This window comes from Thunnus albacares, chromosome 10, assembly GCF_914725855.1.
Source record: "Thunnus albacares chromosome 10, fThuAlb1.1, whole genome shotgun sequence".
Lineage (NCBI taxonomy): Eukaryota > Metazoa > Chordata > Actinopteri > Scombriformes > Scombridae > Thunnus > Thunnus albacares.
The window spans coordinates 13530751-13558694 of record NC_058115.1 but is presented as its reverse complement, the minus strand read 5'-3'; the positions used below and the strand labels follow the sequence as shown (position 1 = coordinate 13558694).

The following is a 27944-nucleotide window of genomic DNA, read 5'->3' as shown; positions in this document are numbered from 1 at the left end:
TCCAGTTTCTGTGATCGAATAATGTAGCTTTATATGCCTTAACCATTACCCTTCCCTTCCTCTGCGCTGTGTGTTCCTGTGCAGGGCTTGTTACAGCAACCTCAGGCTAGTCATGATGTTTTTTGTTAATGTCATCACATTAACGGGGAACTGGCGCACGCTCTCCTGTACCATAAGAAAACTGCTGTACATGGGAGCAGGATATATCCATATGTTAGTGAGGGTGCCATTGCTTTTGTCTCATTAGCAGCAGTGCTGAGGCCCTGAGCTGCTTCTTGTGCTCCATTGGGACAGCTGATGAGGCCTGACTATGTGACCTTTAACAACCTAATCAACTTTTAACACCTCGCCTACTGCCTGCCTTATTGCCATTCTTCTCTCTGCCATTCACCGGTAGGGCCTCATCCCCATTTAGACATCATCCCTTTTTTGTTTTAAGCAGGAGCCTTGTTTTGACTGATTATCTATACATGTATGAATGAGGCAGCAATGTAAACACATGCAGCAGCAATAGTCTCTGAAGGCATGAAGTGATGTATTGTAATCTGCTGTCTCTCTCCTCACTCTTGACCTTCCCTACACTTATTTCTCTCCACTCCTTATCTCTCTCCATCCTCCTCTCCTCTCTGCTGAAGAGCTCCGGTTGTGCAAAAGATAAACAGAGAAAGACACATAGTTTCCAGGTAAAATATAGCAATTTAATATATAGAGGTGATTATTTACCAGAAGCTATGCATATGTATTCTCATTATGCATGATATATTTACAACTGAAACTTTTGAGTATTTAAAGCTAATCAAAGCTAATTTTGAGCATAACTCATTGTACAGATCATTTATCTGCCTTCTGCTATAAAGTGTATTGCTATACAATTCAATGCTAATGCATAGTTTTGAAACAAACATCACCATGCCATGACTTAGGTTGATTACCTTTACCATTCTGAACGGCTGCAGGAACTGACTATGCATTAATAAGATAATCATATACATGTTGACATATATACAATTTTAGAAGTCAGTTAAATTAATTTAATTTTAAATGAAATACATGTATGAATACATACACAGAGTTAAATAGAGGGATTAAGCTGAAATGGCTCGACATCAGTACATTACAGTGATGACACAATAACATGAGCACCTGTAAAATATCCTGCAATCTAGTGCAATAGTTATGTCATAAATGTTGCTTTTGTGAAAACAAAATAACAAACAACTTGGAATGTAATGCTATACAATACAATGAGATATTAAATATTATATGTGTTGCAAAGAGGGATATTGGGATAATTTCTATCTGCTGTCCTTTTTATGTATTTTAGAGGGAAAAGAAATTTACAAATAAACAATTGAAATCATGCATAGAATATTACTTTAAAACTAAATGTCAGTGGCAGATCCCCTTACAAACTACACATACTGAGTACACCAAGTACCAATCATACGCAGTTTGTGTCCTTGCATGAACCTCGAAGCAAATATAGCTGATTTTGTTTGCACACAATCACAAAGAGCCTCATACACAATGCATGCAGGCACTTGGAGCTTTTAGTGCCATCTGAACTGGAGAATGCTCGAGGTTGAAGGTTCAGTCTTGACCGTGGAAAGCAGCTGGACAAGAAATAAGAGTCTCAACACAAGGTCCAACTTGTTGTTCTCACATGTTAATGCCGCCTTCACTGGATGGAGTTGTGCAGTTGTCTTGAAAATAGTTTAATTCATATCATGTGACCTATACTGAATTTCAAATAATGATGTCTTTGAAGCCACTAACACAAGCTGTCTATCTTGAGAAATGTAATCATCAAAAGTTATCATTTGACCGAAATTCCATACTTTGTATTAATTGCATTAGTTGTATTAGTGTTTGTGTCTCCTACCCAGGGACTGCAAATTAAATAGTAACTAAATCTGGGATAATACATCTCTTTGTATGAGATGAATGTTTTTGTACATGGTCCCTCACAAGTAAATGTAGTAAACTAAACTAAATTTAACTTAGCAATAATAAATGACTTAGTTAATGACAGTAACCGTAAAATGGTGCAGTGGTGGCCTAAAGTTAGAGAAGTGAGCTTGTGACTGGAGGGTTTCCGGTTCAATCCCCTGGACCAGCAGGATAAATCTGGGTGGGGAAAGTGAAGAAGTAGCACTTGCCCCTCCTTGTTGATCACCACTGAGGTGGCCTTGAGAAAGGCCCTGATTCCCAACTGCTCCAGTGGAGCTGCTCAGTGGCCAGCAGATCAGACTGTGGTTGTACTGGGCAGCTTCCAGGTATGAATGTGTAACTGTGTGAATGTGATCAGGGCGTTCATGAAAAAGGGACCATTGCTGTCAGGGAAACTACAGTGTCTAAATAAAGGTAAAAAATAAAATAAATAAAAAATGGTGGTGAAATGTTCCTTTAACTACATTAACTGAATTGAGGAAATTTCAGCAAATGTCAGCTAAAAGATAAATGAATGCAGATGAAAGAGTTAAAATCCACTCATCTCTGGAATGACATACTGAGCTATGATTAAATCCTAGTGTCACTCATATTCTATATCTCAGCAGAACTACAATCTCATTAAGAACAAAATACTAATGGACTGAGTAGTCTCCTGATTCTTCCCCTCTATTCTGAGGCAGACAGAGGTCTTGGAGGTAACAGTGGTTACAATTGTCCAGATCTGGCTCTGCAGGTTTTGCTGTGCTGATAAAGATCCAGCTCCATATAATCCTGATTCATAGTGAATCTCTGCCTATCAGATGGCTGGGCTCTTCAGCAGCCCGTGATTGACGATGATTATCTCAAGCGGATACCATATCTCTGTCATCGCCGTGGCCATGTCAGGAATTTTAGGTGAGGATGTTCAAATATGGCACCAAACAGCTGACAGGGACGGCATATAGTAGAAGAAGCACATGTAGAAGGCACTATTGAATTAAGATATACAGATAAGAGAGTGATTTTTTTCTCTCTCTCTCCATGTGTCAGAGACAAAATCATTGATATTTGTCTTCAGCTGCAGCACAGATATTAACTGACCAGCAATCTTCATGACAGAGTCAGACAATCTGAGCTTTGTGTGGAAAAGTGGCTGAAACAAAAACACAGTCACATTTCAGAAAACACCTACATACTGCAAAACTGCCTTGTCACACTAAGCCACCAATTTGGTCAAGTGCTGCTGGGCTGTCATTCAGTATTCGTAGCCATTTGTGACATTTTGTTTTAATTGATAATAATTTAATAAATAATATAATTCAATATTGTTGTTAAGTCTTTATTTTATTTCATTGAATTTCAGTAGAATTGTATAATTTTACAAAATTCTGTTAAAATTTTTGATTATAATTCAGAGCAGCAGATCACAGAAACAACGGATGCTTGACACAAGCTTTGAACATATAGCTGTCACTGGCCAAGGTCACATCTCTCTGAGGCCTAAGAATACACCAAGGCCATATAAAATAAAATAAAAATGCCTGAAGCAGGTGGGACTGGGACCTTGCATTGACCAGTATCTCCTGAAAGAAGGGTCAAGTCATTTGAGTGAAGCTCAGCAGCAAGACACAACCCATAGTCTGCCGAGCATCAATATCCCAATTGTAGAGGAAGGTAATTCATCCACGACATCTGAGAACTTGGAACCAATCCAGTCACAACATGCGATGAAGAAGAAGATCCAAGGATGCAGACCACATGTGAAGTGGTCAAAGTCCTGCAGCAAAAAAAGAGTGGGAAACGGCCAATGCAGATTGGAGCAAGATCCTGGCAGGACTTCAAGGAACAGCAGAGAAGAAGCTGGAGAGAATGAGCAACCTGATTTATGAATACAGGGTAGAAAGGTTTGGAGCAAGAAACCCAAGGAAAAATAGAACAGCAACAACCTCACCCAAGTCCAGAAGGCAACAAGAAATCAAGGAGAGTCAAGGAGAGAGGGGACTTGAGGAAGTAATGGAGGAAAGGTTCAATAGAGGAGAGGGAGGGAATCAACCTCCTGCATAAAGACCTAAAAGAACACCTGGCAAGACTACAGAGAACAGAAAACATCAGAATTCGACGTAAGAAGAAGGAGAGGGAAAGAACATCGTTCTACAAGGATCCTTTCCAATTTGTGAAAGGGCTGTTCACAAAGGAAAAGAGCAGAGCACTCTAAGTGTCAAAGAGGGAACTTGAAGATCTTTTGAAAACAATATACACAAACAACCAGAGACATGAACAGGGAAACATACTTCCTGACATGCCACCCATTCCTCAACCAGAACACCAGTGTGACAACAGCCCTCCTAAATGGAGCAAAGTCAAGAAAGACATGAGGAAGGCAAGGACAGCGTCAGCATCAGGACCAAATGGAGTTCCCTACCAGCTGTATAACAATGTTCCAGATGTCCTGAGGTTTCTGTCGAGGCTAATAAAGGTGGTGTGGAAGAAGAAAAACATCCCAAAAGCATGGTGAAGAACAGGGGGTGTATGAATCCCCAAAGAGGAGAATGCCTTGAATATTGATCAATTCCAGCAAAATAAATCTTCTGAATGTTGAAGGGAAAATTTGTTCAGCATTGTTGCTCAAAGGATGGCAACTTACATGAAAGACAAAAACTTGATTGACACCTTGGTACATAAAGCAGGTTGCTCAGGATGCTTAGAACATTCAACCATGATATGGTATCAGATTCAAGCTGCAAAAAAGGAAGCAAGAGATCTTCATGCTGCATTCCTCGACCTGGCCAATGCTTTTGGAGCTATCCCGCATACTATCCTCTGGACAGCCTTTGAGTTTTTCTGTGTTCCAGTGACCATCACAAAACTGGTCAGAAACTATTTTCAAGATCTGCAATTTTGCCACACAACATCAGAGTATTCAGGGTATCTCCCCACAAGTCTTTACCATGGACATGGAACTGATCGTCAGAGGATCCAAATGGGTGGTAAGAGGAGAACTCCTGCAGTCCGTACAATGAATACCTCCCATCCGTGCCTATATAGGTGACATGACCATTCTGACCACAACCATCACATGTACAAAGCAACTCCTGGAAAAACCTCATTCCAACATAAAATGGGTGTAGATGAAGTTTAAGTTCAGCAAATCCAGGACCATCTGCATTATCAAAGGAAAGCTCAAAGACCAGAGATTCCACATTGATGGAACACTCATACCACTCATATCAGAGATGCTAGTCAAGAGCATAGGGCAGTGGTACAATGCAAGCCTTAAGGACTCAGACCAGAGTAAGCAACTGAAGGAAGAAACCATCAAAGGCCTTGCTAATATGGACAAGACCCTACCTCCAGGTAAGTTGAAAATTTGGTGCCTGTAGTTTGGATTGCTCCTCCGTATGATCTATGAGGTTCCCATCACCAAAGTTGAGAAGCTGGAGAGAACAGTCAATACATACCGTATTTTCTCTAATAGTGGCCGGTATTCAATTAAAAGCTGGGTCTCCAATAATGGCCGGGGGTGTGGTCGACAAGAAACAAATAAATGCCGGCCCCAAATACAAGCAAGGGAGGGAAAAACAAGGGTGGCTTAAGGCCATATTCAGACCAAATCAGGTGTTGCTGCGCACCACTGCAGGGTTGTGCGGTGGTGTGCGGGGGTGTGGGTGTGTCTATTTGTGCTCTAGAAAGTAACCCCTGTGGAACAATTAGATTTTTTTTTATTGATCTGGTTCACTGCTTTCTTATCAGCTCCATCTCTTCATTCACTCTCTAGCCCCCCCTCCCTCTTTTTCTCTCGTCTTTTTTAAAAATGAGTTGGAAACCAACAGCAAAGCCTAACTTTACTTTTAATGTTATCAAATGAAAAGAAATGTCCGCCCCCCTCCTCTTGGTGCCTGTTATAATGTGACTGTGGTTTGTAGTAATGTACAAGTGCCACAAGATGGCGGTAGCTATATTTGAAGTACCATATAGGGCCTGTGCAAATGTCAGTGACTAGATTTTCCATAACACCGATGCCACAACACTGTAGAGAGCAAACATGGCACCCACCAGACGGAAGTTTGACGTCAAATTCGAGGAGAGAGTTTTGCAATTTGCGGAGGAAAATTAAGGAGCGAAAGCTGCAAGACATTTTGACACTGACCCGAAAAGAATCAGATACTGGAAAAAACAGAAACGCAAGCTGCTGTTAACTGACAAGAGGAGAGCACGGCTAGCTGGAGGTGGGAGGAAGAAAGTTAGCTTGGAGCTAGAGAGACACCTGATTGATATTTGATATTTGACTGTGCTGTTAACTGGCTATTAATGTTTATATCCAGCATAACGTTACCTCAGATTTGTTTAGTTTTTAACTGACACTGGCCAAAATTTACCCTCCGGTACTTGACCAGTCATACTTCACACAAGTTATATTGAATTGTTTGTGTAATGTCTCACAATAAAAGTCGGGAAATGAAGGCTTTTAATATTATTAATAGCATAATGCAGTAACAAAAATTTAACAGAGTAAACGGAAGCAGATCAGAAAACAGGGACGCTTCGTACTAAAACATATATACTTACATACTAAAGCAAATATACTTATCAAACAAGGGAATTAGGAATAAAGGCCTCTGTCTAATATAAGCCTGCTTCCAAAAAAGGTCTGGTACCCCCTGCAGTTGAGGTAAATAAAGGCCCCGGCTTCTATTGGAGAAAATACGGTACATCAAGAAATGGCTCAGACTCCCACGACGCCTCAGCAATATTGGCCTGTATGGGAACAGAGCTCCGGAATTCCCTTTTCCACTACACTGTACCAGCTCAACCCCAACTCGACTCTACTTGCCTTTTTTGGTTTTCACAAACGTTGTAGATAGTGCCTGGTAACTGGTACCTTCTTTTTTGGTATCACCTGCATTGAGTTTCCAAGCAAGCTGAGCTGATACTAAAAGGTGACATGAAAAAACTGCAGGCCACTGATTGGTCGGTCATTTCTCTCATTCACTGATTTCTCTCTACCCCAGCTCCCTCTCCTTGCTGGACCACTGCTGCACTCTCTTTCTCTCTCTCTCTCTCTCTCTCTTTCTCTCTCTCTCTTTATCTCTCTCTCTCGCTTACTTACTCAGCTAAAAAAATACAGCCGTGCTTGAAACACAGCATTCCCACATGAGGAAAAAACAACACATATATGTCCTGTTGTTCTTTGTATTTACTTTTGCATTAGTTGGATGTAATGAATTAATGAAAAGGAGAAATGCAGAGGAGGAAACTGAAACAGAAACTAAGATAGTTTATGTCCACTGTAAATCATCAGTGTTTGATGGTTATTTATTTGTGCTTTAGAACATTTCTGCCATGAAACAATCAGAAAATAACATTTTATTTCTCTCATTCACAAGTTTTTCTCTCAACCACCGCGCCCTCTCCTCGCTTGACCACCAGCACTCTCTCTCTCTCTCTCTTTCTCTCTCTCTCCCTCTCTCACTCACTCGCTCTCTCTCTCTTTTTCTCATCTTTTTAAAAATGACTCAGGAAGCCGACAAAAATCCTTTACTTTTAATGTTATCAAAGAAGAGAAATATCCTCTCCTTGTCCTAAACTGGTCCTAAATCAATACTAGACTACTTCCTTGTTTTATGAATGAAGCCGTACACAAGTTGAAGCAGCTGCGCTGTGTGTGTTTGACCAATCAGTTCAATTAAATCTTTACTTATATAGCACCAAATCACAAGAGATGTTAACTCAGGGCACTTTTCACATAGAACAGGTCTAAACCGCACTCTTTATTTTACAGAGACCCAACATTCCCCCCATGAGCAAGCACTTGGCGACAGTGGCAAGGAAAAACTCCCTTTTAATGGGAAGAATCCTCAAGCAGAACCAGGCTCTATGTGGGTTGCCATCTGACTTGACTGGTTGGGTTGAGAGAGAAAGAGGGAGGGTTAGAGGGGAGAGACAGACACAGAGCAGCACAATAATAACAATAATAACAATAGAAATATGAATACTACCAATAATAATAATAGCAGGTGTGGGCATCAAGCAGGACCATGGCAGCACGGGGTCCGCAGCCACAACCCATGGAAGCTTGAAATCCATAACCAATCAGCAACTATCATCACTACAAACCCCGCCCTACATCGAGGGGGTATTATGTGTAATGGAAAACGAAATCCAGAAAGCATGTAGAGTAGAGTTGGGAAAAGAGAGAAAGAGCTGGAGAACAAAGGTGCTCCCTGTGAAGGTTGGCTGCAGGGGTTCTGTGGCCATGTCAACCACCAGGCTGCTGAAAGAGATGGGAGTCTGAGGACAGGCCCTCAGACAGGCTATCAAGTCATTGGCAGAGGATGCCGAGCGCAGCAGCAACTGGCTCTGTCTGAAAAGAAAGGACAAGAACTGGGTGGCAAGATGACCATCAGCCAGCAGGAGGGTTAAAAGCAGAGGAGGCTGCACTTGGGACACCAGGTGTCACTGTTGAGCCCTCTGGAGGTGTCGTGGGCCTATCAACAAAACACCAAGGCAGGAGGGTACCCCCCTGATGACCCCAGTAAAGCTTCTACCCCTATCCCTGGCCACCACTGGTTATGATTTCAAGCTCAAAAAACCCACTGGGCACTTCCTACCCAGCAGCAGACAAACAAGGTTATTGACTAGCTGTGACTAATCCCTCAGGAATTATGAGACTAAAACAAAGTTAAAAGGAGAGTGAACATTGGGCTCACATTTATCAGTTGAACACAAACATGACTCCAAATGAATGCTAATGTCTCTGTGTCTGTTGAATGTGTAAATAGGCAACTGTTTGCTAACACATTGGCCGTATCAACTTTATAAGGTGAAAATGTGTTAGTGTTGTGTTAACTGCTTGTTGCGCCATCCCCAAGTGGGCAAAATAAATTGATTTCAGCCATATGAACCAGCCCTGATTACAAACACTGACTACTGACTATTTGATTCCACTCATGCAGGCACAGATCCATGTTGGTGGCCAATAGCACTGTAGTCTTTGCAATGTGTTCAAGTGAAGCATTTTAAACCAAACTTAAAGTGACTTGAAGTGATGCAACCCAGAAGTGTTTGATCTGTTGGCCATCAACAGTGTTGCTTCTTTGAGGTTGGCTTGGTATGTTGTGTCAGTGCCCCCAGAAGAAGAGATCTCTGGCATATCAGATGTGAAGAGGCCTGTTGACCTTTGACAGAACAATGCTCATGTTTGTGAGAGAGAAGCAGAAGGAGAAAGAGAGAGATAGAGAGTTACTTCTTTTGAAACATATTGGGAACAGAGTGCCAACAATTGAGTCAATGGCAGTGAGGGAATGATGGCACAGTGGTTAGCATGGCTACCTGATATGAAGACAACACAACCCTTTCTGTATGGAGTCTGCATGTTCTCTTCTGCAGTTTCACACCTTACAAGCATGTTACAATTCAGCTTCCACAATCAGAGTACCATAGATCTGCAGCTTCTCTCTGGGTGCCTCTCAGAATGTCTGCCATAGTTAGGACGGGTGAAATTCAGATATGATATGTGTAAAATGTATTCTACTTATTCTAAATGGAGCCCAGTCCCTCTCTACTGTTTACAGGGTATTACTGAGCAAAGGTTTACTTCTCAGACTTAGAAGTTCTGACCTTGAAAATCAAAAGCAAGTTCCTATCTGCCAAGACGTTTATGTAAAAGTTGATTGTTGACCCTTTTTATTCATGTGTATCTGTGTCGGCATTGGATATGTCTTTCTCTGCACTCCCACCAGGCAGTGCTGCAAGCTTTTGAGCTCAAGAGTATTACCATGAGTTGCGTGTGAAGCAGGTTACTCAGCCTGTCTGCAGCCAGCCAGTGAACCTGCTCTGAAACTATATACCTGTGCTGAAAAGAAGAGTCGCCATTTCAGCACTGTCTGTTTGGATCAGTGTTCCCTGTGGCGCTATGCCCTCTTTGAGAGCTCCTCTGTTGGGGATCTATTCCTTGGCCCCTGACTCTCTCCTTCCATTGACACAATGGACCCTTTGTACGTACATATACTACTGATGTGGGACCTTGCTTCGTATTTTCGGCAATTATACACGATCCCACTCCAGCCCACCCTCTTGTTGCTGCTTCATTGGAGAGAAATGCAATCGAAACGCGGAGAAATGCAGTGAAACGGGGACCCGGGAAGAGGCTTGCAGGAATTAGATTGTGTTGCTGATAAGTTCCATATAGAGCGAGTAAACATGTTCTTATCTTGTTATCCAGCTTGCACATTAACACATGGTGTGTGGAGGAGGTGGAGGAGGGTTTAAAAGGATAAATCAAATCCTAATCATTCTGTTTGGCTTTTCGCTCTCTCTGCTCTTTGTCTCTATTTCTGTTTCTCATCGTGCAAAGAACCCTGGTGCACATGCAAGAACAATGGAGGGGTCAGAAGTACCAGCCATTTTCCTACACCTGCTGAATGCTCCAGAAATGAGTGCACAGTGATTACGTGCCCTAATGTGTGGTGTTTAAAGAGCGGTTTCCTGCAGCAGAGTTAAATGGCGATGCCCTCTGTGAAGTATTAATGATGTGGATGGATGAATCAGGTCGGCACAAACCTGTTGACGGTAGCTGCGGCGCTCTCTTAAAGCTGCACCCAGACATCAGACTTAACCGCTCGGCAAATTGGACATGCTTGTTGGCTGTAGCTCCAATTTATGTCCACTCTCTATTGCAGTTAGTCCATCTTCATTATTGAAATAGCCTCTCGTCAGGTCTTGACAGAGTGGTGGAGATGGTAAAGGGAGGGAGTCTGGGGGAGAGGGGGGAGCAATACAGGAGAATCATGAATAATGTGGAAAATAAACATTTGAGGCATTGGAGCTGGCTGGCAGGAGAGGAGTTGTGGGGAGTGTTGCGAAATGCCCAGCGTTCGTTTTCTCCCTCTCTCTCTTTCTCTCTCTCTCTTCATGTGATTGTATGTGCAGCTTCTGCCAGTGGATGCTGATGCTGTGGATCCTCAGCCTTGGGGCTTTGTCTAACACACATGCAATTGGGCATAAACACACACACACATGCATCCACAAGCAGCTCTACGATCTGAGCTTTGGCAGGACCTCTGTAGCCTGACCAGCATTCCAGCTGTGTGTTGTGTCACTGCCACTCTGGAGACACACTGCTTGGTGGCTGCAGCCTTTTTTTAATAGGGTGCTGCTGTGACTTTACTTTTTCCTCGGGATTGTTGCATTGATAAGGTTGCTATGGCCGGGCTTAGCTCATCTGGGTCAGCTAGTTAAGGGAGAGATATCCAATTCTAATTCATGCTTTGTGGACGGGGATGTGTTTATTGCCAGATGTAGAATTTCAATTTCTCAGTGTGCTGAATTGATACGAAATGACCTCAAAACCATCTCTGAGCTCTGTAAATGCAATGTGCACTTAAGCCTCGGCTTTAGGAGTAATAGGGTCCTTCTACCTGCTACACACATGAGCAGATGTGATGGCTCATAAGGTAATTACCCACTGAGCCAGTGTGTATGCAACTGTAAGCTGAAGCAGGGGTTCCCTTCAGGAAGCTACCCTCTTCCCTTCAGGTAGCTCTGCCGCTCAGGTCAGTGAACAGTTAATGACATTTAGAAGCAATAGGATGAAAGAGATGGCAGTTGTTTGTAGTCAGCCGCACACTACCTTTGTCTTATTGTCTGCCGTCTGTCTTAATCTCCCAGCCACCCTTTTCACACCACAAGGAGATCATGTTATTAGATCCCCTCCCCTGGCTCATTTGTCATCCTGCAGCTCCACTCCACCAGAGAAGGACTGCAGGAGCTGGAAAAAAAAGAAAAACGAGAGTGAAAACAATATAAACAGGCAGGAGGCCACAACATCAAATGTTCATCATTTACTGGCCCAGAGTTTCTTGTATCATCATTATTCGTTCAGGAATCACACTAGATTAATATGCTTTTTCTTCTCTGTGCCACCCCACCCAATCCCTTGGCTGACAAACTTCAACCTCTCTTCTCTCTCTCTCTACCTTAACATATTGTTTTGTATTACATTGTACCCAGTGCACTGCATCCTGTTACACATAGGCTCCCACTCAATCATCCCCACCCCCACTTTCACCATCACTTGCAACAGTAAAAAGTATTGTCAGTGTTCACAGTTTGCTGTCACCGCCTCAGTCACATCTCTTTAATCTCTCCTCTTTGAGCTGGGTTGGTTTTCTTGCTGCCGAGGCACACATAAGGGAGGGAGTCAGATAATTACAATAAACAAATATGCTCAGAGCTGTCTATGTAAGGTTCGTATAGGTTAACAACTCTGCTATAAATGTTAAATGAAGCTTAAAATAGGATAGTATGGCATACAGTTGCCATAGCGATCTCAGCTGTGATTCTTTGTTGACTTTCTTGGTTGGCAAAGTTTAAATTAATCTTAGATACGAATCTGTGATACAGAGAAGAAATGAGTGATTGTTTGGTGCCCCAAGGGCCTCTTTGATGTCTCTCTCTTCTTTTGAGCTTTTCTTCAATTACTGCAACTTTGTGTTTGTCTGTGTCTTGTGTCAGTCTTTGTTGTAATGAAATCCAATGTGTTGCCATTAATGTTATTCTGCATTAGAGACAGTCACCCTTTAATGATTCCCTTCGTACTCATGTCTCTTTCTATCTCTCTGTCTTCTCTGTTTCTCTCTGGCTCTCCCTTTCAACAGGTGGGACAGTCAAAATGATGCGTAGGAGGTGCAGCGTTGAGCCGTATTGATGGATGTGTTAACAGACAGCAGTCTCACATTGATCGTGAAGACTTCAGAACCAGAGAATGCAAATGCAGTGGAGGACACAGGTGAAAATACTTCACTTTTACCCCCCAAGATTTATATGATATCCAGCGACTTCTTTTCAAATGAGAAATGCACATAACAATTTAAATACCGCACTTTAATTTTGCTTTAATTTGCTTTGAACATTTACAGATACTGGGTTGTTGACCTAAGAGAAGAAATTTTAATTTCCACTAGAATAATCAAGCATTTGTCAGAATAAATGACTTTCTCTCCCAATACCTTTCCTTTTAAAACTTTGAAAAGACAATTAGTATTACCACATACCATGGAACTAGCTTTCATGAATTAACTTTTTACCCTCAGTTTTAATCTTTTTGACAAGATATGGGGAATGTGAAACACATCCTGTCTTTTTAAAATGAAAAGTAGAAAAGAAACATTAAATGAAGATTTTTAAGCTATTGTTAATCCTCTTTCCCAATGCTTCCACAACTCAGAAAAATGACATCTACCTGTTCTCATAAAAAGGTGCAAATGTGAAAGAGGGTGCAACCACTCATTCTCTCACATTCATTCACAGTCATTACCATATATGGCAAAAGAGAGTCTGAGAGTAACATACCGTTTATTCAGATTCTTTTGTTTTCTTTCTTTCTGTTTTATTTTAGGTTGTACCTGCTGCCTCTCTCTGAATTTTTAACAACATAACCCCTGCATCATAATGATATTTACATGATGTAAAAAACACTTCACATTAAAACTTAATTCAAGTGCATCCAGACACATTTACAGTGCAGTCCCCTCCTTTTACTGGACTATAAGCCCCATTGATGTTGTGCATTTTCCAAGACTCATTCAGCCACTACCTACTGCCCCCTATAGTTTACCTCTACCAAGCACCACTGATCCTTAGATGAGGTTTATCTTAGTATTTCAGCTCTGGTCAGGCTCAGTGGGAACTGACCGAACCCCACTGAGGGAATCACACAGATTATACTCAGCACTAGCCTTTTCCTTGAGAGGCACAGAGAGGAAGAAAGAGAGAGGAAAAGAGAGAGCAAGAGGATGGAGAAAGAGTGGTAGAGAGAAGGGTGAAAGCGGCTCCATTGAGCAGGAATAGGGCAGCTCTCTGAGGAGGATGGTCATGAATCATGCTGCAGTTACTCACCACTTATTATGAACATCCTGTACTGGCTGGATTGATTTCCCCCCACCATTCACCAAATGTCATATAGTGAAGATGGAGCAATAGGTAGCAAGCAGCTTCTGTGGCTGGCCTACCAGCTGGATGAGTGAACGCCCCAGGTGGCTGAGCTGCAGAACGGCTAGCTCGGCGTTTTACGAATGTAAAAGCCTCCATATACCAGGGATAAGGAGCAGGGAAGTTGGGAGGGGAAGAGATAGCGAGCAAAAAAGGGAGAAAGAAGGGATGGAGAAGGGGGATGGGACTGAGGAATGATTTCAAAAAGCCATTAAAAGGAGGGAAAGGCCATGTCAGCTGTTTTCATTTGCATTGTGTTTCATACTGAGATATTTGAGATATTTTATTCCTTTGGCTACATGGAAAAGATGTATAAATTTGATTCATGTTAATATGGAGAACAGATGGTCTTCATATAGACGTGTTCTTATATCTTGTCCTATTTATAAAGTGACTGAAAACGGATTGTCAGTGAAGTGTTTTATGTGCATGTGTGGCATCTGACACGCTAATAGATGAGGCCACGGACGCCAACTTGTCTCCCTCCTCATGTCCATGACCATGTCCCTCAGCATGGGCTCGTCTCCCCACAGAGCCACCTGGCACTGGCGAGGGCAGCTCAGTCTTACCTCAGGTGGATGAAGCCCTGAATATCATGGCTTAGAAAGATAGATGAGACTCAGAGAGTTCCGAGTGCTAACTGGTCTAGTCTGGTCTGGTCTAGTTTGGCAGTGGTCGGGCTGTCTAGCATGGCTGGGCTTGGCAGAGCTAGGGATCAGAAGATCACCACCACCTGCCAGCAGCCGGGGTCCTTCCATATGCTCAGTGGTGAATGTCCATGCCAGCTTGCATGAGCTGTGTCACATCCAGCCTCAGTTTCTATTCAAAGAGAGTTCTCCTGATAACACAAAACTACAACTGTGATAGAAAAATGTCAGACTATCTTAGGATATGAGCTAGATATTTAATTCTGGCAGCAGTGAGTGTTTTGGATGTTTATCTTGTTTACATTTGCCAGCTCAGATGCAATAGTAACATTATGTTGTACCATATCAGTGAATATGAGGCTGCCGATCCCCTTGTGACCTCTAATGTCAAACTCGATTTGACATCAAACTCGGGGTCTTACAGTCATCGCTGTAAGACCCTGTGTGTGTGTGTGTGTGTGTGTGTGTGTGTGTGTGTGTGTGTACCTGTCTGACTGACTGATCTGTGGCACATTCTGAACAGCTGAAGAGCTAATGGTCCAGCTGGAGACAGATGGCCTCTCGATAACACTATACCCCCCAAGCCAATACTCACACTCTATCACTCTCCCTCTCCCTCTCACACACACACAAACACACACATGCATCCATGCACACACGCATGCACGCACACACAAGAAAATCACATGCATGCACACACTGGATAGGATAGATTGTTAATCCACTATAAACCCTGAGGAAACACATTTTTCAATATGAGTTTAATGTTTCACAATCTTTTGGCAATATTAGGTGGCAGCTTAGGTTTCATGCAAGCACAGGAGGATAAGGGATGCTAATTTCTCCCCTTTTTGTAATTTCCTTCTGTCTATGGCTTTGTCTCTTTGCAGGGCAAATAAAAGTAATCATTTCTTTATGTTATCTTGTTTATGATTGTTGGAAAATTACTTGGTTGATTTGAAGTACGGGGACTGTTAACATAAATCAATGTCCATGCCTCCTATGCTCCACTCTTTACAATAAGTGCAATACAATGGAATTCAGCTCAAAATTTTTACACTGCACAGAAATGCTTGTTAAATGTAGAAAAGTGGATATCGTTCCTGACTCTCTACAGAGAACATGTGTCGGTAACATGCTTTTGCTCTGAGGTCATTTTGACTCACAGATTGAAAGGAACTGATGGCAAATGCCTTGCTGTGATGCTTCTGCAGCCTCTGACAAGTTGCTGCTATAGCAGTTTTCTGAATCCGAGAGGATGAGAGAAAATGCATATTTCTCTTGAGGTTTTCATTAAGGATGACAGAAGCACAGTTGTATGCTTTTAGTAGGCGTTCTGGTTGCTCCAATGTGTCTGCAGGCTGCAGACCCAGAGAGACCTGCTCTCAGAAATTTCATTACCTCGTTAAATCACTCTGAAATCATATCCATATTCAAAGATCACCACCAATACAGTCATGTGGAATATTGTTTGTCAGGCAGTCCTCCCTCAAGCATTTATCACCACCTCAATAATGATTAGGAGCATCCATTCTAAAATGGGGAACGTTGCTAGTTAACCTCTGTGAACACATTAATTGTTGTGGTATGATTTTCAATTTTCAATTTTTTTTTTCTGGCATGGTTTTAAAGAATACGTGTGAGGCAGCAGCTTGGGATTGTAGAGGGAGGCAGGTGTAGATGATATTGGTTATACAGTCTCCAACATATGGGCCTGTCGTGTCCCATGTGTACGTACCTGCCTCTGCTGCTGTCATCTAATTATGCAGAGCAAACAAAGCTATCTGCCTGCTGCTACAAGCCCTGCTTCTGTGGGTTTTGATTGTTACTCATCAGATGGATGTTTTCAACTGATTAAGACATTGTCACAATCGACCTGTAGAAAATCACCAAAATCTACTTCCAGTTTAGTCATTACTGCTATTCTTGATGCCAATCTGTGTAATTTTGTGGTATCTTGTTACTTAAAAGCTAAGCTGGATACAGATGAAATACTGGAAGGATGTAAAGCAAGATGACAGTAGTAATTTGATCTCATATATTGCTCTTGGTTGGTAGGGAAGATAGCAGTAGTAAAGTAGGTGATTTCCAAACATAATTTTTAGTAACTCAATTACTGTGACATTTCGGAGTGTCTTTTCCTACTCTGTGTCTATCAAATGAAAGCTGTAATATTTAAAACTAAATTGAAACCATTATCTCATGAAATAAATGTTGTGTGTTTCATGTAGAAGTCATTTCATTGATCACTCACACCCAATCAGAGGACACCAAAAGAAAATTCACAAGAGAATTTTTAGATTGCTTCCTGTAAACATTTGATAAGATTGCTCTAATTTGCACAGAACTCATTTCAAATATTGTTATTCTGTTAAATATAACTGCTTTTGTACAAGCTGTCTATTGCAGACATTTACGCCACCATGTTAACTTAGCAGGTGACTCCAACTGTGAGTCAGCTTACTTGTATTTTATGTTCTCAGAGAATTTCATATGACTTTTGTGTGACTGTGTTATTTTTTGCCTAATCTAGACCTATGAACATCAAGCAATAATGGGTAAGAAATTGTCATTACCCAACTTGACATTGCTAATACCTCTTATTGAATCTAGTCGCAAAACTGAATTATTAATGTTTAAGGCTGGCACCATAAAATGACATTTTGAACTCTGGGGGGTTAATTGACACTAATTGCATTTCACGAGCCCAGAAGAAATGTCAGTGTAACTACAGAACAAAAATAATGTAATTTTACTTTAGAGTTACAGTTCAAAGAGTTGAAAGAGCTTTTCTTTTTTTTTCCCTGCAGGGGTATGTGAGCAGAGTGGTGATCTGAGTCTGTGCAGACTCGTTGATGCTGCTCTCCCTCCATCCTCACCTCCTCCTGCCGCAGAGACTTCACAGCAGGCCTGCCCACCACACCAGAGGACCACGCCTACATCAGCAACCCTCTCCCTCCCCCTTGGCACTGATCCTTCTCTGGGCCTGACAGCAGCCCCATGCCCTCCCTCCCATGAGGCTCCAACTGTAGTCCCCCACCTTCACCGCACTCCCAGTCCCACATCACTTTCCACCCCGGCTGTAAGCTCCTGGAGCCCAACAGGAGATACCCAGAAGACTTCCCTTCCGCTGCCTGTTACCCTTCCTCTGTCAGCTACAATGATGGAACCTGGCACTGTGTCTGCCCTGACAGAGGAGTGTCTCCTTCAGCCGACCCGCACCTGTCTCGGCTGCTTCATTGAGACCCGTGATGCCACTGACCGTAATTCCATCCAAAACCCACCCCATGATCCTAGCACCAACCCTGATTCAGAAACTGGGCTAAGTGTACGGATAGGGGATGTGAGCCGAGAGGACTTCTCTGACATCAACAACATCAGCATCCAGTGCCTGAGCCATGCGGGGGAGGCAGTGAGTCACTACGGAGAACAGCTCCTCTCTGACCAGCTACTTAGCTTTCCTCTGCCGAAAGCCCCAGGTGAGGGCAAGAGAGTGGATGGAAACAAAACAACAGAGGAAAGCGATGACCCAGAGGATGATGCAACAGCTAAGAACTTGTATGAGGGACTGTTACTGGACAAAGTGAGCGGAGAGGAAGTTCTGTTGGCTAATGCTGGCCAGGACTGGGGCTACTTTGAGTCTTTTATCAGTGAGAGTAAGATGGAACTGCTGGACCTTTGTTCTAAGAATGAGCTGTCAGTCAACCTCTTCTCTGAGGAAGATGTTGACAATCTATTCGATGATGAAGATGATGACTCTACTTTAAGCAGTGACGTTTGTTCGCTGAAGATTCGTTATGAGTCTTTTCAGGATAACATGAGGGAAAAAACAAATGTGCTCCAGGAGGAGACCCAGTTCAACTTTTTCCCCAGTGTCCTGGCCAACTGTGCCAAAAAAGAAGAAGGAGGGGGAGTCTTGAGGAGGAGCGCCGAGGAGCTTCAGCCCAAAACCGATGAGCTCATCCTGGAGACGGGACAGGAGGAAAAGGCTGGGGACTGCAGTGGCAGGAGCCCACTTGATGGCTCCCAAGGCTCACCGATGTCAACTCCCAAAGTCAACTACCTAATGGACTTCAATTCCACAGAGGAGTCAGGCGAATTCAGTGATGACAGCTCCTGCACTGGCTCCTCCTCAGACACCCTGCAGGAGGGCAAATTTAAGAAGGGCCACTCCAAAAGATTCCTCAGCCCCTCCAATCCTCTCAACTATGGCTTGCGCTCCAAGAGAAAGGTTCGATACAGTGATGATTACTTATATGATGTTGACTCGCTTGAGAGTGAGAAAAATGCAGAGAAAAAAGAGAAAGCTCCCTCTGGTCAGAAAGAGGAGGAAGATGTAGACTGGTGCCCCAAAAAACGGCGGAAATCGTGTCGTAAAGAGCCACCCGTGGTTATCAAGTACATCATCATCAACAGGTTTAAAGGAGAGAGACTCATGTCAGTGAAACTGGGCAAGTTGGACCCTGTGGATGCTACTGTGAGCTTAAATGCCGACACAGTAAGCAAATATGAGACACTGGCTCCTCTGAAGGATTTCTGGCAGGAGAGGCAAAGAGAGAGACAGGAACAGCTTAAGCTGGCTGCCAGAGATAAACAACAACGCGGTTTTCATCTAAATGGACGCCATCATCGCCCTTTTAATTCTAGTCATCCCAAAAGGAAATACAAGATTGCAAACAGGCTTAAGGTTCAGAGGATTCACGCTGTGGAGCAATCAGCAACAGCACAGGGCTCCCCTCTCTCTGATCAGGGCCATGGAGGTGTCACTAAAGAGACGGCCACCCCCACGGTAGGGGGAATAATAGCAGCCCCAGGCCTCCCAGTCACATTAGACACAAACTCCATCACGCACACAGTCACAGCCAAGAGCCGCTCCCAGGAGAGGGAGGAAAGGGAGGGGAGGAGATTGGGAGGAAATAAAACAGTCAGGATAAGGAAATTCAAAAGCGAAGCCAGGCTGAGGAGCAAGAAAATGAAAGAGGCAGAAGGAGAGGAGGGGAGGAGCGTGACAAATGAAACGGATGCCTGTGTCGCTGCGGCACAGATTGAGGACCCTACTGCTGGGTTAGAAGAGGCAGGCATGAGCTCAACTACAGTCAAACCCCATTTCTCTGACAATACCACCACAGCTCACACATCCGAGGAGAAATTCCCCTTTGTTTCGTCCACCCGCTCTCCTGACAAAGCTCCCTCCTCAGAGGAGGTGGAGGCGGGTGTCCCTGTCATCCCAGGGGGCTACCTGCAGACCCTGTTAGATGCTACAGACTCCTCCGGTGGAGCAGCTATCTCTTATTTTCCCCAGCAGCCCTCTCGTCAGCAGTATCCTCTGGGACTGTCCCTAGAGGAAAAACAGTTTTCTTCTTTGCAGCTTGCTCAAAGCTGCGTCCTCTCGCCTCCCTCTGAGTCTGAGCTCCAGCAGTCTCCCCAGAACTGCCCCAACTTTCCCCAGATGTGGCACCCACAGCTCTGCGCGAGTCACAACCAGAACTTTGGGCCTGAGACCCCTGAGACTCCCATCTTACCCAACAACTTCCCAGCTGCTGTACCCCTGAATGACAACCTTCCAGTGTCTAACTACAGCCAGCTGAGCCCTGAGGCTGACAGGCTGCTTTATGAGAAGAGCTACCTGACTGAGGCTGGGCTGCAGCCTGGGGCGGATCTGCAAGTGTGTCAGTCTGCCTGTGTGGAGGGCCAGGTGCAATACCAGAGAGGGTCCCTGTGCACAGACAATGGCAGGCTCATCAGCTATGACTCAGTGGGCTCTCTGTCAGCCTCCTCCAGCAATTACAGCTCCCTCAGCCTCAAATCTTGTGAGCGAGAGGGTGAGGAGGAGGGCCGAGACAGCTTCTTAGCTCATTGCAGTCCTAAAGTGGTGATTCAGCAAAGTGTGGATGCCCTTACCCCACTCAGGGAGTCCTCAGACCTGCTGGATATCTCCAACTTCACCCCTGACAAATTTAGACACTCATCATTGTCAGAGCTTTCCCCTCCTGAGACCCCCAACCTGTCCCCCCAGGTGGTGGGGCGGGAGATGAAGATGGCAGGGAATGTTGGAGAATACCAGGATGTGAATGATATGACTATGGACTGCAATAGGGAGGTAAAGTGGAACTGTGATGTTATGCAGCAACCGGAGCCTACAGCAAATGCATACACAGTGGAAGACAGCCAGTTTCCACTGCACAACTTCAACAGTCAGGATGTCTTATGTTTAGATAAAAAGGAGCTGGGTGTTACAGAATTTGATGAACAGACTGGTGAGATGGCTGGTGCGAAAAGCATTAAGTCAAAGAGGAAAGGCAATTACAAACAGGCAGCTGCAGGACAGAGCCCAAAGAAAGTCCGGGCCCCCAGAGCTCCCAAGTCAGAAAAGGTCAAGACCCCCAAACAGAACTCGCGTTCCACCAAAAAGATAAAGGCCATGTTAGAGGGTAAGGCAGCAAAGAACCAGGCAGGTGGTTGTGGCACCGGTCTGACTGACAGTAGCAGCACTGGAGACTGGTCTGGCACCGGCTGGTCAGAGAGCAACAGTCTGGTAGGGGACGACCAGAGAGAATTCGAGGAGCCCTCCAATATTCTGTCCAACATTGTCTCTGGCATGGCTGAGGTCCAGAGGTTCATGATGGCCTCCATTGAGCCACTGTGGAATCCCATGTCTGAGGCGTGCATGCCCTCTGAGGCCAATAGCCTCAACTTAAAGACCCTCAAAATCTTAGCAGGCACAGAAGCTGATCTTAAGAAAAAAGGAGCCGCGCTAACAGGGGCTGGGAGAGGCAGAAAGGCAGGGGGAAAGGGAGGAAAGAACCAGGCCAAATTCAACCCTTCTCATCCCTTATTCCCTCAACTAGCTCTGGGCTGTAACATGTTTGATAAACCCAACTTTATTAACCCTGGGCCTGCACACAAAAAGCTGTACCGCCACAAGACCAGTGCAAAGTTCCCTCGGATTGAGACACTGAAGGGGAAGCGAGCTGAGAGAGACCCAAATAAGGACATAGCACTGATGACCTCTTTTGAGAAACTGAGGTAATATTTTGTTATCAGCTGCTGTTGCACCCCCCTCTCACTTTCCCCCAGTACCTGCTCAGCCCTCCCTCCCAAGCATACCTACACTGACGCTATGCCAGAGCTGCATGAGTACTACGTTCTCCCTGACTACTCCCAATTCCTTTTAACCCCCCGAGGAGGAAATTAATATCTGCATGAAAAACTTCTTGTACTTTGCAAACTACCTATTGAGTGATTGTGTCAAGCTTGATTGAGATTTGAAACGACCATGGCTGCATTTTTCTTGCTTTTGTTGTTTCTGCTTTGTTTGTTCTTCTTATAGTCGTTTTTGTTTTATTTTTGTCTGAAAAAAAAAAGAATAAGCCTTGAAAACAGTTCTGTCGCCTTTTTGAGAAACTTTGTTTTTGTATTTTCTCAGCAGAACGAGCTCCCCTGAATTATGTATTTATTCCCCTTTTCCCTAAAGATGTAGCTATATACACAAATGCATTGAGTGACATCTACGCACCCCTCCTCCTCATCTGTTTTTGTATGCAGAATATGGATGTCCTGTTGTTGCTGTCCTTCATACACTGCCTGGCTCATTTCAAGAGGGAAACCTACAATTAATGAGCCCTATTTAAGCCCAAGACATCTTGAAAACACAAGATGGGACCATTTTGTATTGATGACATATCAGACATTGTCTTTTTTTTCCCTCAAGGTTGGAATGATTTTCCATTTTCTTTTACCAAGCATTTCTTTTTTCTTCTGGAGTTTAGAGGAACTGGTTATCTAAATTTACATTTTTACGCCTTGCAAATTCATAAAAGCTCTACCCTCAGAGTATTTTTGTCAATGTTGTTGTACAGGGACATGCAATATTTGCAAAAAAAGATAATTATAATCTTAAAATCAATGTGCCAAAAGTAACAATGCTGTGTAAATGACCTCTTATATATGTGTGAATATTGGCTGTTCCTCTTTTCTATCCATTGGAATATTGGCTGCTCGGGTTGGAGACTCCTTACAGAGACTTGCCACTACAGGAATTCTTTATTTTGGACTTTTCTCTCTTCTCTGATGAAAGGCACCAACAGCTGGCAGTGGTACACCACCACTCACTAAACCAAATCAGAAAGACTCTGAATTCTCCTCGTTTCCCCCACTTTGTTTGCCAAATTCAATTTACCTCAACATCGCCTGGCACTGAGAAGCAACAAAAGAGAGACAAAGGGGAGATCTGCTCTGAAGGCTACTGTAGAGGAAGAAGATGAAAAAAAGAGATGTTCAAACGAGCTGTCTCTGGACCAAGGAGAGTGTAGCACAGATGTTTGAGGGTAAGCAAGGAGATTATTTGTCAGTTGGGGCTGTGCCTCACTGAATAGCTGTTTTGTACTGGAAATTCAAGGCAGTTTATTACTCATAGAGATTCTGATGCACGCATCAGTCACGAATGGACTTAGGACATTACATTTTTGCAGTTAGATTTAATGTGAATGTGAACACAGTTTTCAGTGCAAATGGAATCAGTAATCTTGTAAATGAAGGAAAGCATGTCTTTGCATTAGCTCCACATGGGAATCTTACTACTTTCTTACCTGAAATGGTGATTTAAACATTATTTTTTCTTGACATTCTCACAGAATTGATTTCTTACCACTGCCATAACATAATATGTTGCACCACAGGTGTATTCAGTCTCAAATTATTTTGGTTAATTATTTACATAATGTCTTACTTTAACTTCATTCCTTTGGATGTATTTTCTTTTATGTTATCTTTGTCATCTAGGTTTTGGGTCAATATTTTGGCAGAAAATCAAGGCCAAATAAATGCACAAATTGAAAAAAAAAATCTGTATATGTATATGTGTTTTCTGGGCCATTTAAATTAATTATTTGGGCTCATTCATGAATGACCATCCAGAAATACATCTTAAAATGGGCCATACAATCATGTTTAATCTGTTTTAAATTGCTGATTTTATATACAAAACAATTGAAATGTGCAGCCCCTTCAGCTGATTACAGGTGTATCTTTAATAGACATACACACAAACAGTAGGCCTATGTTTTTTTCTCTTCTTCTCTTGAACATCAAATATATGTAGTTTTTTAAACAGGAGAGGAGCATTGACAAATTGAAGCTTGATTTAAAAACAGGCCTTGTCACACTGAATATGGTAATTGTGACGCACAGGTGATAGTAATTGATTGCTTGCATATGGCAAGAATCATAATCAATCTTTCTCTGTCTCTTTTTTCTCTCCTCTCTGCCATGATCCTTTGTTTCTTTTCTCCAGTGTATCAGGGTTAGGACCAAGACAAGCTGCTGATGGGAAGCTCCACATGGGCTGTAAGCCCATTTAGTCTGCCTTCTCTCATTTCTGCCTATTGTCAAATTGAATGTACTTCTCTGAGTTCATAGTTATTTTTTTTTTCTTTTTTTCTTCTTTTTGTTTCTAAAATGTGCCACTGTTGAGCTGCCTCATGTTAATGGTGCTAAGAAAGCTGACAATTGTTTTTTTTTTTGTTTAGTTTTTTTGTTTTTCAAGAGTTAACAAAAAAAGAAATGCAAAATAGATTAGGTACCTAACCCTCTTTATGAATGTATATTATAATGTTATGTTTGATGTATTCACTTCATGATTCTTTGACATTGATTGGAATTACTTTTGCTCTTTTCATTAAAAGATTACCGAGCTTTATATATACTGTCTAGAGTTGTTACCAGAAGGAATCTTAATGAACTCTTGACACTACAAAATCTTGTATATTTTTTGTGTGCCAATTTGTAACATATTTTGTAAGTGTATATTTTTCTTAGAAAGTGCTGTGAAGTATTTGTGTGTGTGAGTAACCTTTTATGCGCCTCTGTGGGCAGTGGAAAGGATATACAATGACAAGTTTCTGGTTTTAAAAACCAAAATATGAAAGTATCAACAGAAAAACTAGAAATATTTACATTTTGTTGGGAGTTTTGTAATAAGACCATGATCTTGTTGTGAGAGTGTTGTGTTACTGTGCAAAACACAAATAAGCAAAGAAAAAAACATGAAAACTTGGAAAAAAATATAATTTGTGAACAATTTGCTGTTTTATAGATTTTCATGTAAATTATTTGAGTATTATTTTGTTTTTTTGTTTTGTTGTAACTGTTGCAAAGGTTTTAAATATTTGTGATCAAGCCTGTATGGTGATAATGTAATATTGGTAACTTGCTGAGTTTTGTAATAATGTTTATGGAGTAAATATACAAATTAAAATAAGATTTTGAATGCTGCTTTCTGAAGAGAGTTGGGTTGTGTTTTTTACCGCCCACCTGTTATTGTAGACAATAACTAAAATATATACAGTAAACAAAATCTACACACTGATAACAACTCTAGAAACAAATTCAATCAATTTAAAATAATAATTACAAAAAGTTATGGTTTTGTGAAAACGCTTGATATCATAAACAACTTATTGAGACGTCAGGACTGAGGCATAGGAGTGAGTCTATTGAGTCAATATCCTCCCATTTCTGTGGTACCACTTCAATAATAGTAGAGAAGAATATAATCTGTTATATTCAATGTTTGCTCTTCCCACAACACGTGCGAGTGTAAATACAACCTCAATAATTCCAATTAGTCTGTCCCTATTTGTTATATTGGAAGATTCGTAGACGAAAGGCATTTTCATTTCTGCACAAGTCGGGCTTTGGCTCATGTTATTTTAATGTCATATCTAATTAGCACTCAGGGTCAGGCATTGCTAGAGTGACTGCTCATCCGTAACTCTGAGCTGGGCTGCTGTGGTCCACACTGCAACTCATTCTGGCATGCTTAATTGGAGCTGGAGATACTGTCTCAGACCATAAACAGATCCTGTGATGTATGCCTCCAAAATTGTCAGGTGGTATTAACATTGTTTTTGTTCTTTAGTCACCCATAGCAGATAAGGGAGCAAGCAAATTAAGATGGAATGTCTAATGCAATGGATCAGGTACACCTGTGGTTATTAAATGAGATCTTAGTTATTGTCAGTGCGTGTTCACATTGCAGAGAAAGCCATAGGCGGCTCCCTCATTAGGACATTTGTTTGTTTGTTTACTGTCTAAATCACCACTGACAAGGATATGGAGTAACATTTTGAAAGAATCAGCGTGTTTAAATTTGCGTGTTTTCATAATGTAGGCATGTACTTATTGAGTCAAATCACAAAGAATCAAAGAACCTACAAACAATGCAATTACTCAAAGACTTTTTTTTGTTTGGCTGGCAGATAAGCAGTTCTACAAGAAAGAAACTTCTATAAATCCAACCTTACAAACTAATCTGATGTGTTAAATTCAGTAAGATGGTGAAACACTACAGCTAGGTAATTCCTTTTTTGTGTGTTAGAACAAAAGCTTTAAGCCACTGCAGAAGCTTTCAACAACTGCCAAATAACCTCCTATAGCTTGGCTGATAAGTGTTTATTTTCAGGTATTAGGTAAAATAGTGAATAATACAATTTTCTCAAACATGTGTCTGTGATAGCTGCAAGTGTAGTTGGTAGTTTTTGCACATTGGTTTACAAATGCCCTGTAAGTAGAAGCCACTACTCTGGCATGCTGCTGTATCATTACCGTCCCTCCTCCACCCACACAAGAGACTGCTGCTACAAGCCTGTGTTTCTTTGTCAAAATATATCTAGAATTCTTCTTTTTCCATAATAATTTTAATGATTACAGGAAATTAATACCACTCATTGACTTTGACTTGGTACAATACTGTCTCTGAATTCTGAATGTTGGATGTTTTGATAGACTTTCAGTTATTGGACCGGTTTTTATGTTTTCACTTTGATGCATTGCAAGTCCATTTAAAGTGTCACTGCAATGGCTTTAAGTAATTTACAACACAAAACATGTTTGCCTTACATTGTTTTGTGTAAAGAAATAGAAAATCCACTTTGATATGATGGGATAGTTTGTATATTGAACTCAATATCCTAATTTAGTTTATTTTGATTCCATATGTAATTATACATACGTCTTGTGTATTATGTCGTTCTCTTTCAGATACAGTAGCTTACTGTATACTGCCACAAATTTCTGTGATTTCTTATAATTATTGATAATTATTGCTGACACCACAATACATAACAGACATAAGGTGACATCAAGTTAGTAACAGATAGTATGTAACTGGCTTTGCAAAAAAAATAAAAATTTCATTTACAACATATTTGTAATGAACTAAATTGTCATGTAAAGTGAATCAGTGTTATATGTTCATGATTTTATAACAGCTAGACTTTGGGACATACTGTCAGCAGCTCTTATATTGAAATACATGACATTTTCTTTATAAATGTTTAAGATAATCTCCCAGACTCCTATTAGACAGTTTTTTTGTACCTTCCACATATTATGTTTTTCAGACTTTTTTTCCGTTTTGATGTGTCTCAACAGGTTGTTCATCCTATGACGATGTGTTGTAAGCTGTACTGTAGACAGGCTACCATGAATACCTACATCTATTTTGATGACAAAGCAGGAATAGTCTGTTCATTCAGAGCACTTGAGAAGTTCGGTATACTCACTTCTGGCTGAAAAAGCATCGACACTGAGTGAAGGACTACAGTTCATATTGTGTATGCTACTGTGAACTGCATAACCTGCACAAAACCACTGATTGTATAACACTGGAGACTATAAGAATAATAAGGTGTTAATGATGAAGAGGGTCCCTGCTGTTTTAAAATGATTATATGACGGTACATTGGCTGTATGTATTGCCTTTGACAAATAAGAGAGTGGAAACCACTTTAAAATATATGGGACAATTAGATATTAATGGGTTGAATAGTGTAAAATAAGATGATATTAATATAATAGTTTAGTAAAATGAAATAGGCAGTGTTTCATGCTCTGACATATATTTATTGGGTAAATGACATACCTGTGAACATAAGATTATTTTATTAAAAATCTCCAAATAGATTTATATCCAGGACATGCAAACAACTGCTGTGTCTAGATCTTATACATCTTCCAATTTCTGAACTCTACAAAAGGTAAGAGTTTTTTTTTTTTTAAATATTAAACAAAAATGTTTAATAAAGTACAGAAATCCCATGTTTTACAGGCTTGTTTTTGTTAATAATAACACATTCCATTTCATCACAGTCCAAATATCACTGTGAACTATATGTTTTCAAAAACGTAATTATAATCAATTGTACATATGTTTTGATGAGATTTTAGAGAGTTAAAAAAACATGAAATCATGAAGAAACAGAGAAAATAATGGTAATTTCTTTGAAAAACAACATTTGTTGATAAGAAGCTTACCCATTATTATCCTCACATTAACAATAAAATTAGTTTTAGGGTCTTTACATTCAAAATATATTA

At 41.6% G+C, this 27944-nt stretch overlaps 1 protein-coding gene across 2 annotated transcripts in view; it reads left to right on the top strand.

The window, feature by feature from the left end:
* nexmifb (neurite extension and migration factor b) overlaps positions 1–24664 on the top strand; it is a 58241-nt gene extending 33577 nt beyond the window's left edge. The window contains exons 2-4 of one of the 2 annotated variants that reach the window (XR_006405525.1): positions 12588–12718; positions 17378–22894; positions 23860–24664. Coding sequence is in view for 1 of the 2 variants with exons in the window: in XM_044364691.1 (XP_044220626.1) it covers positions 12637–12718; positions 17378–21597 (4302 nt within the window). In the remaining variant the exon portion in view is untranslated. Of the gene's footprint in view, positions 1–12587; positions 12719–17377 lie in introns of both variants that reach the window. The other variant, XM_044364691.1, reaches the window with a different exon arrangement.
* Positions 24665–27944: the final 3280 nt, after the last annotated feature.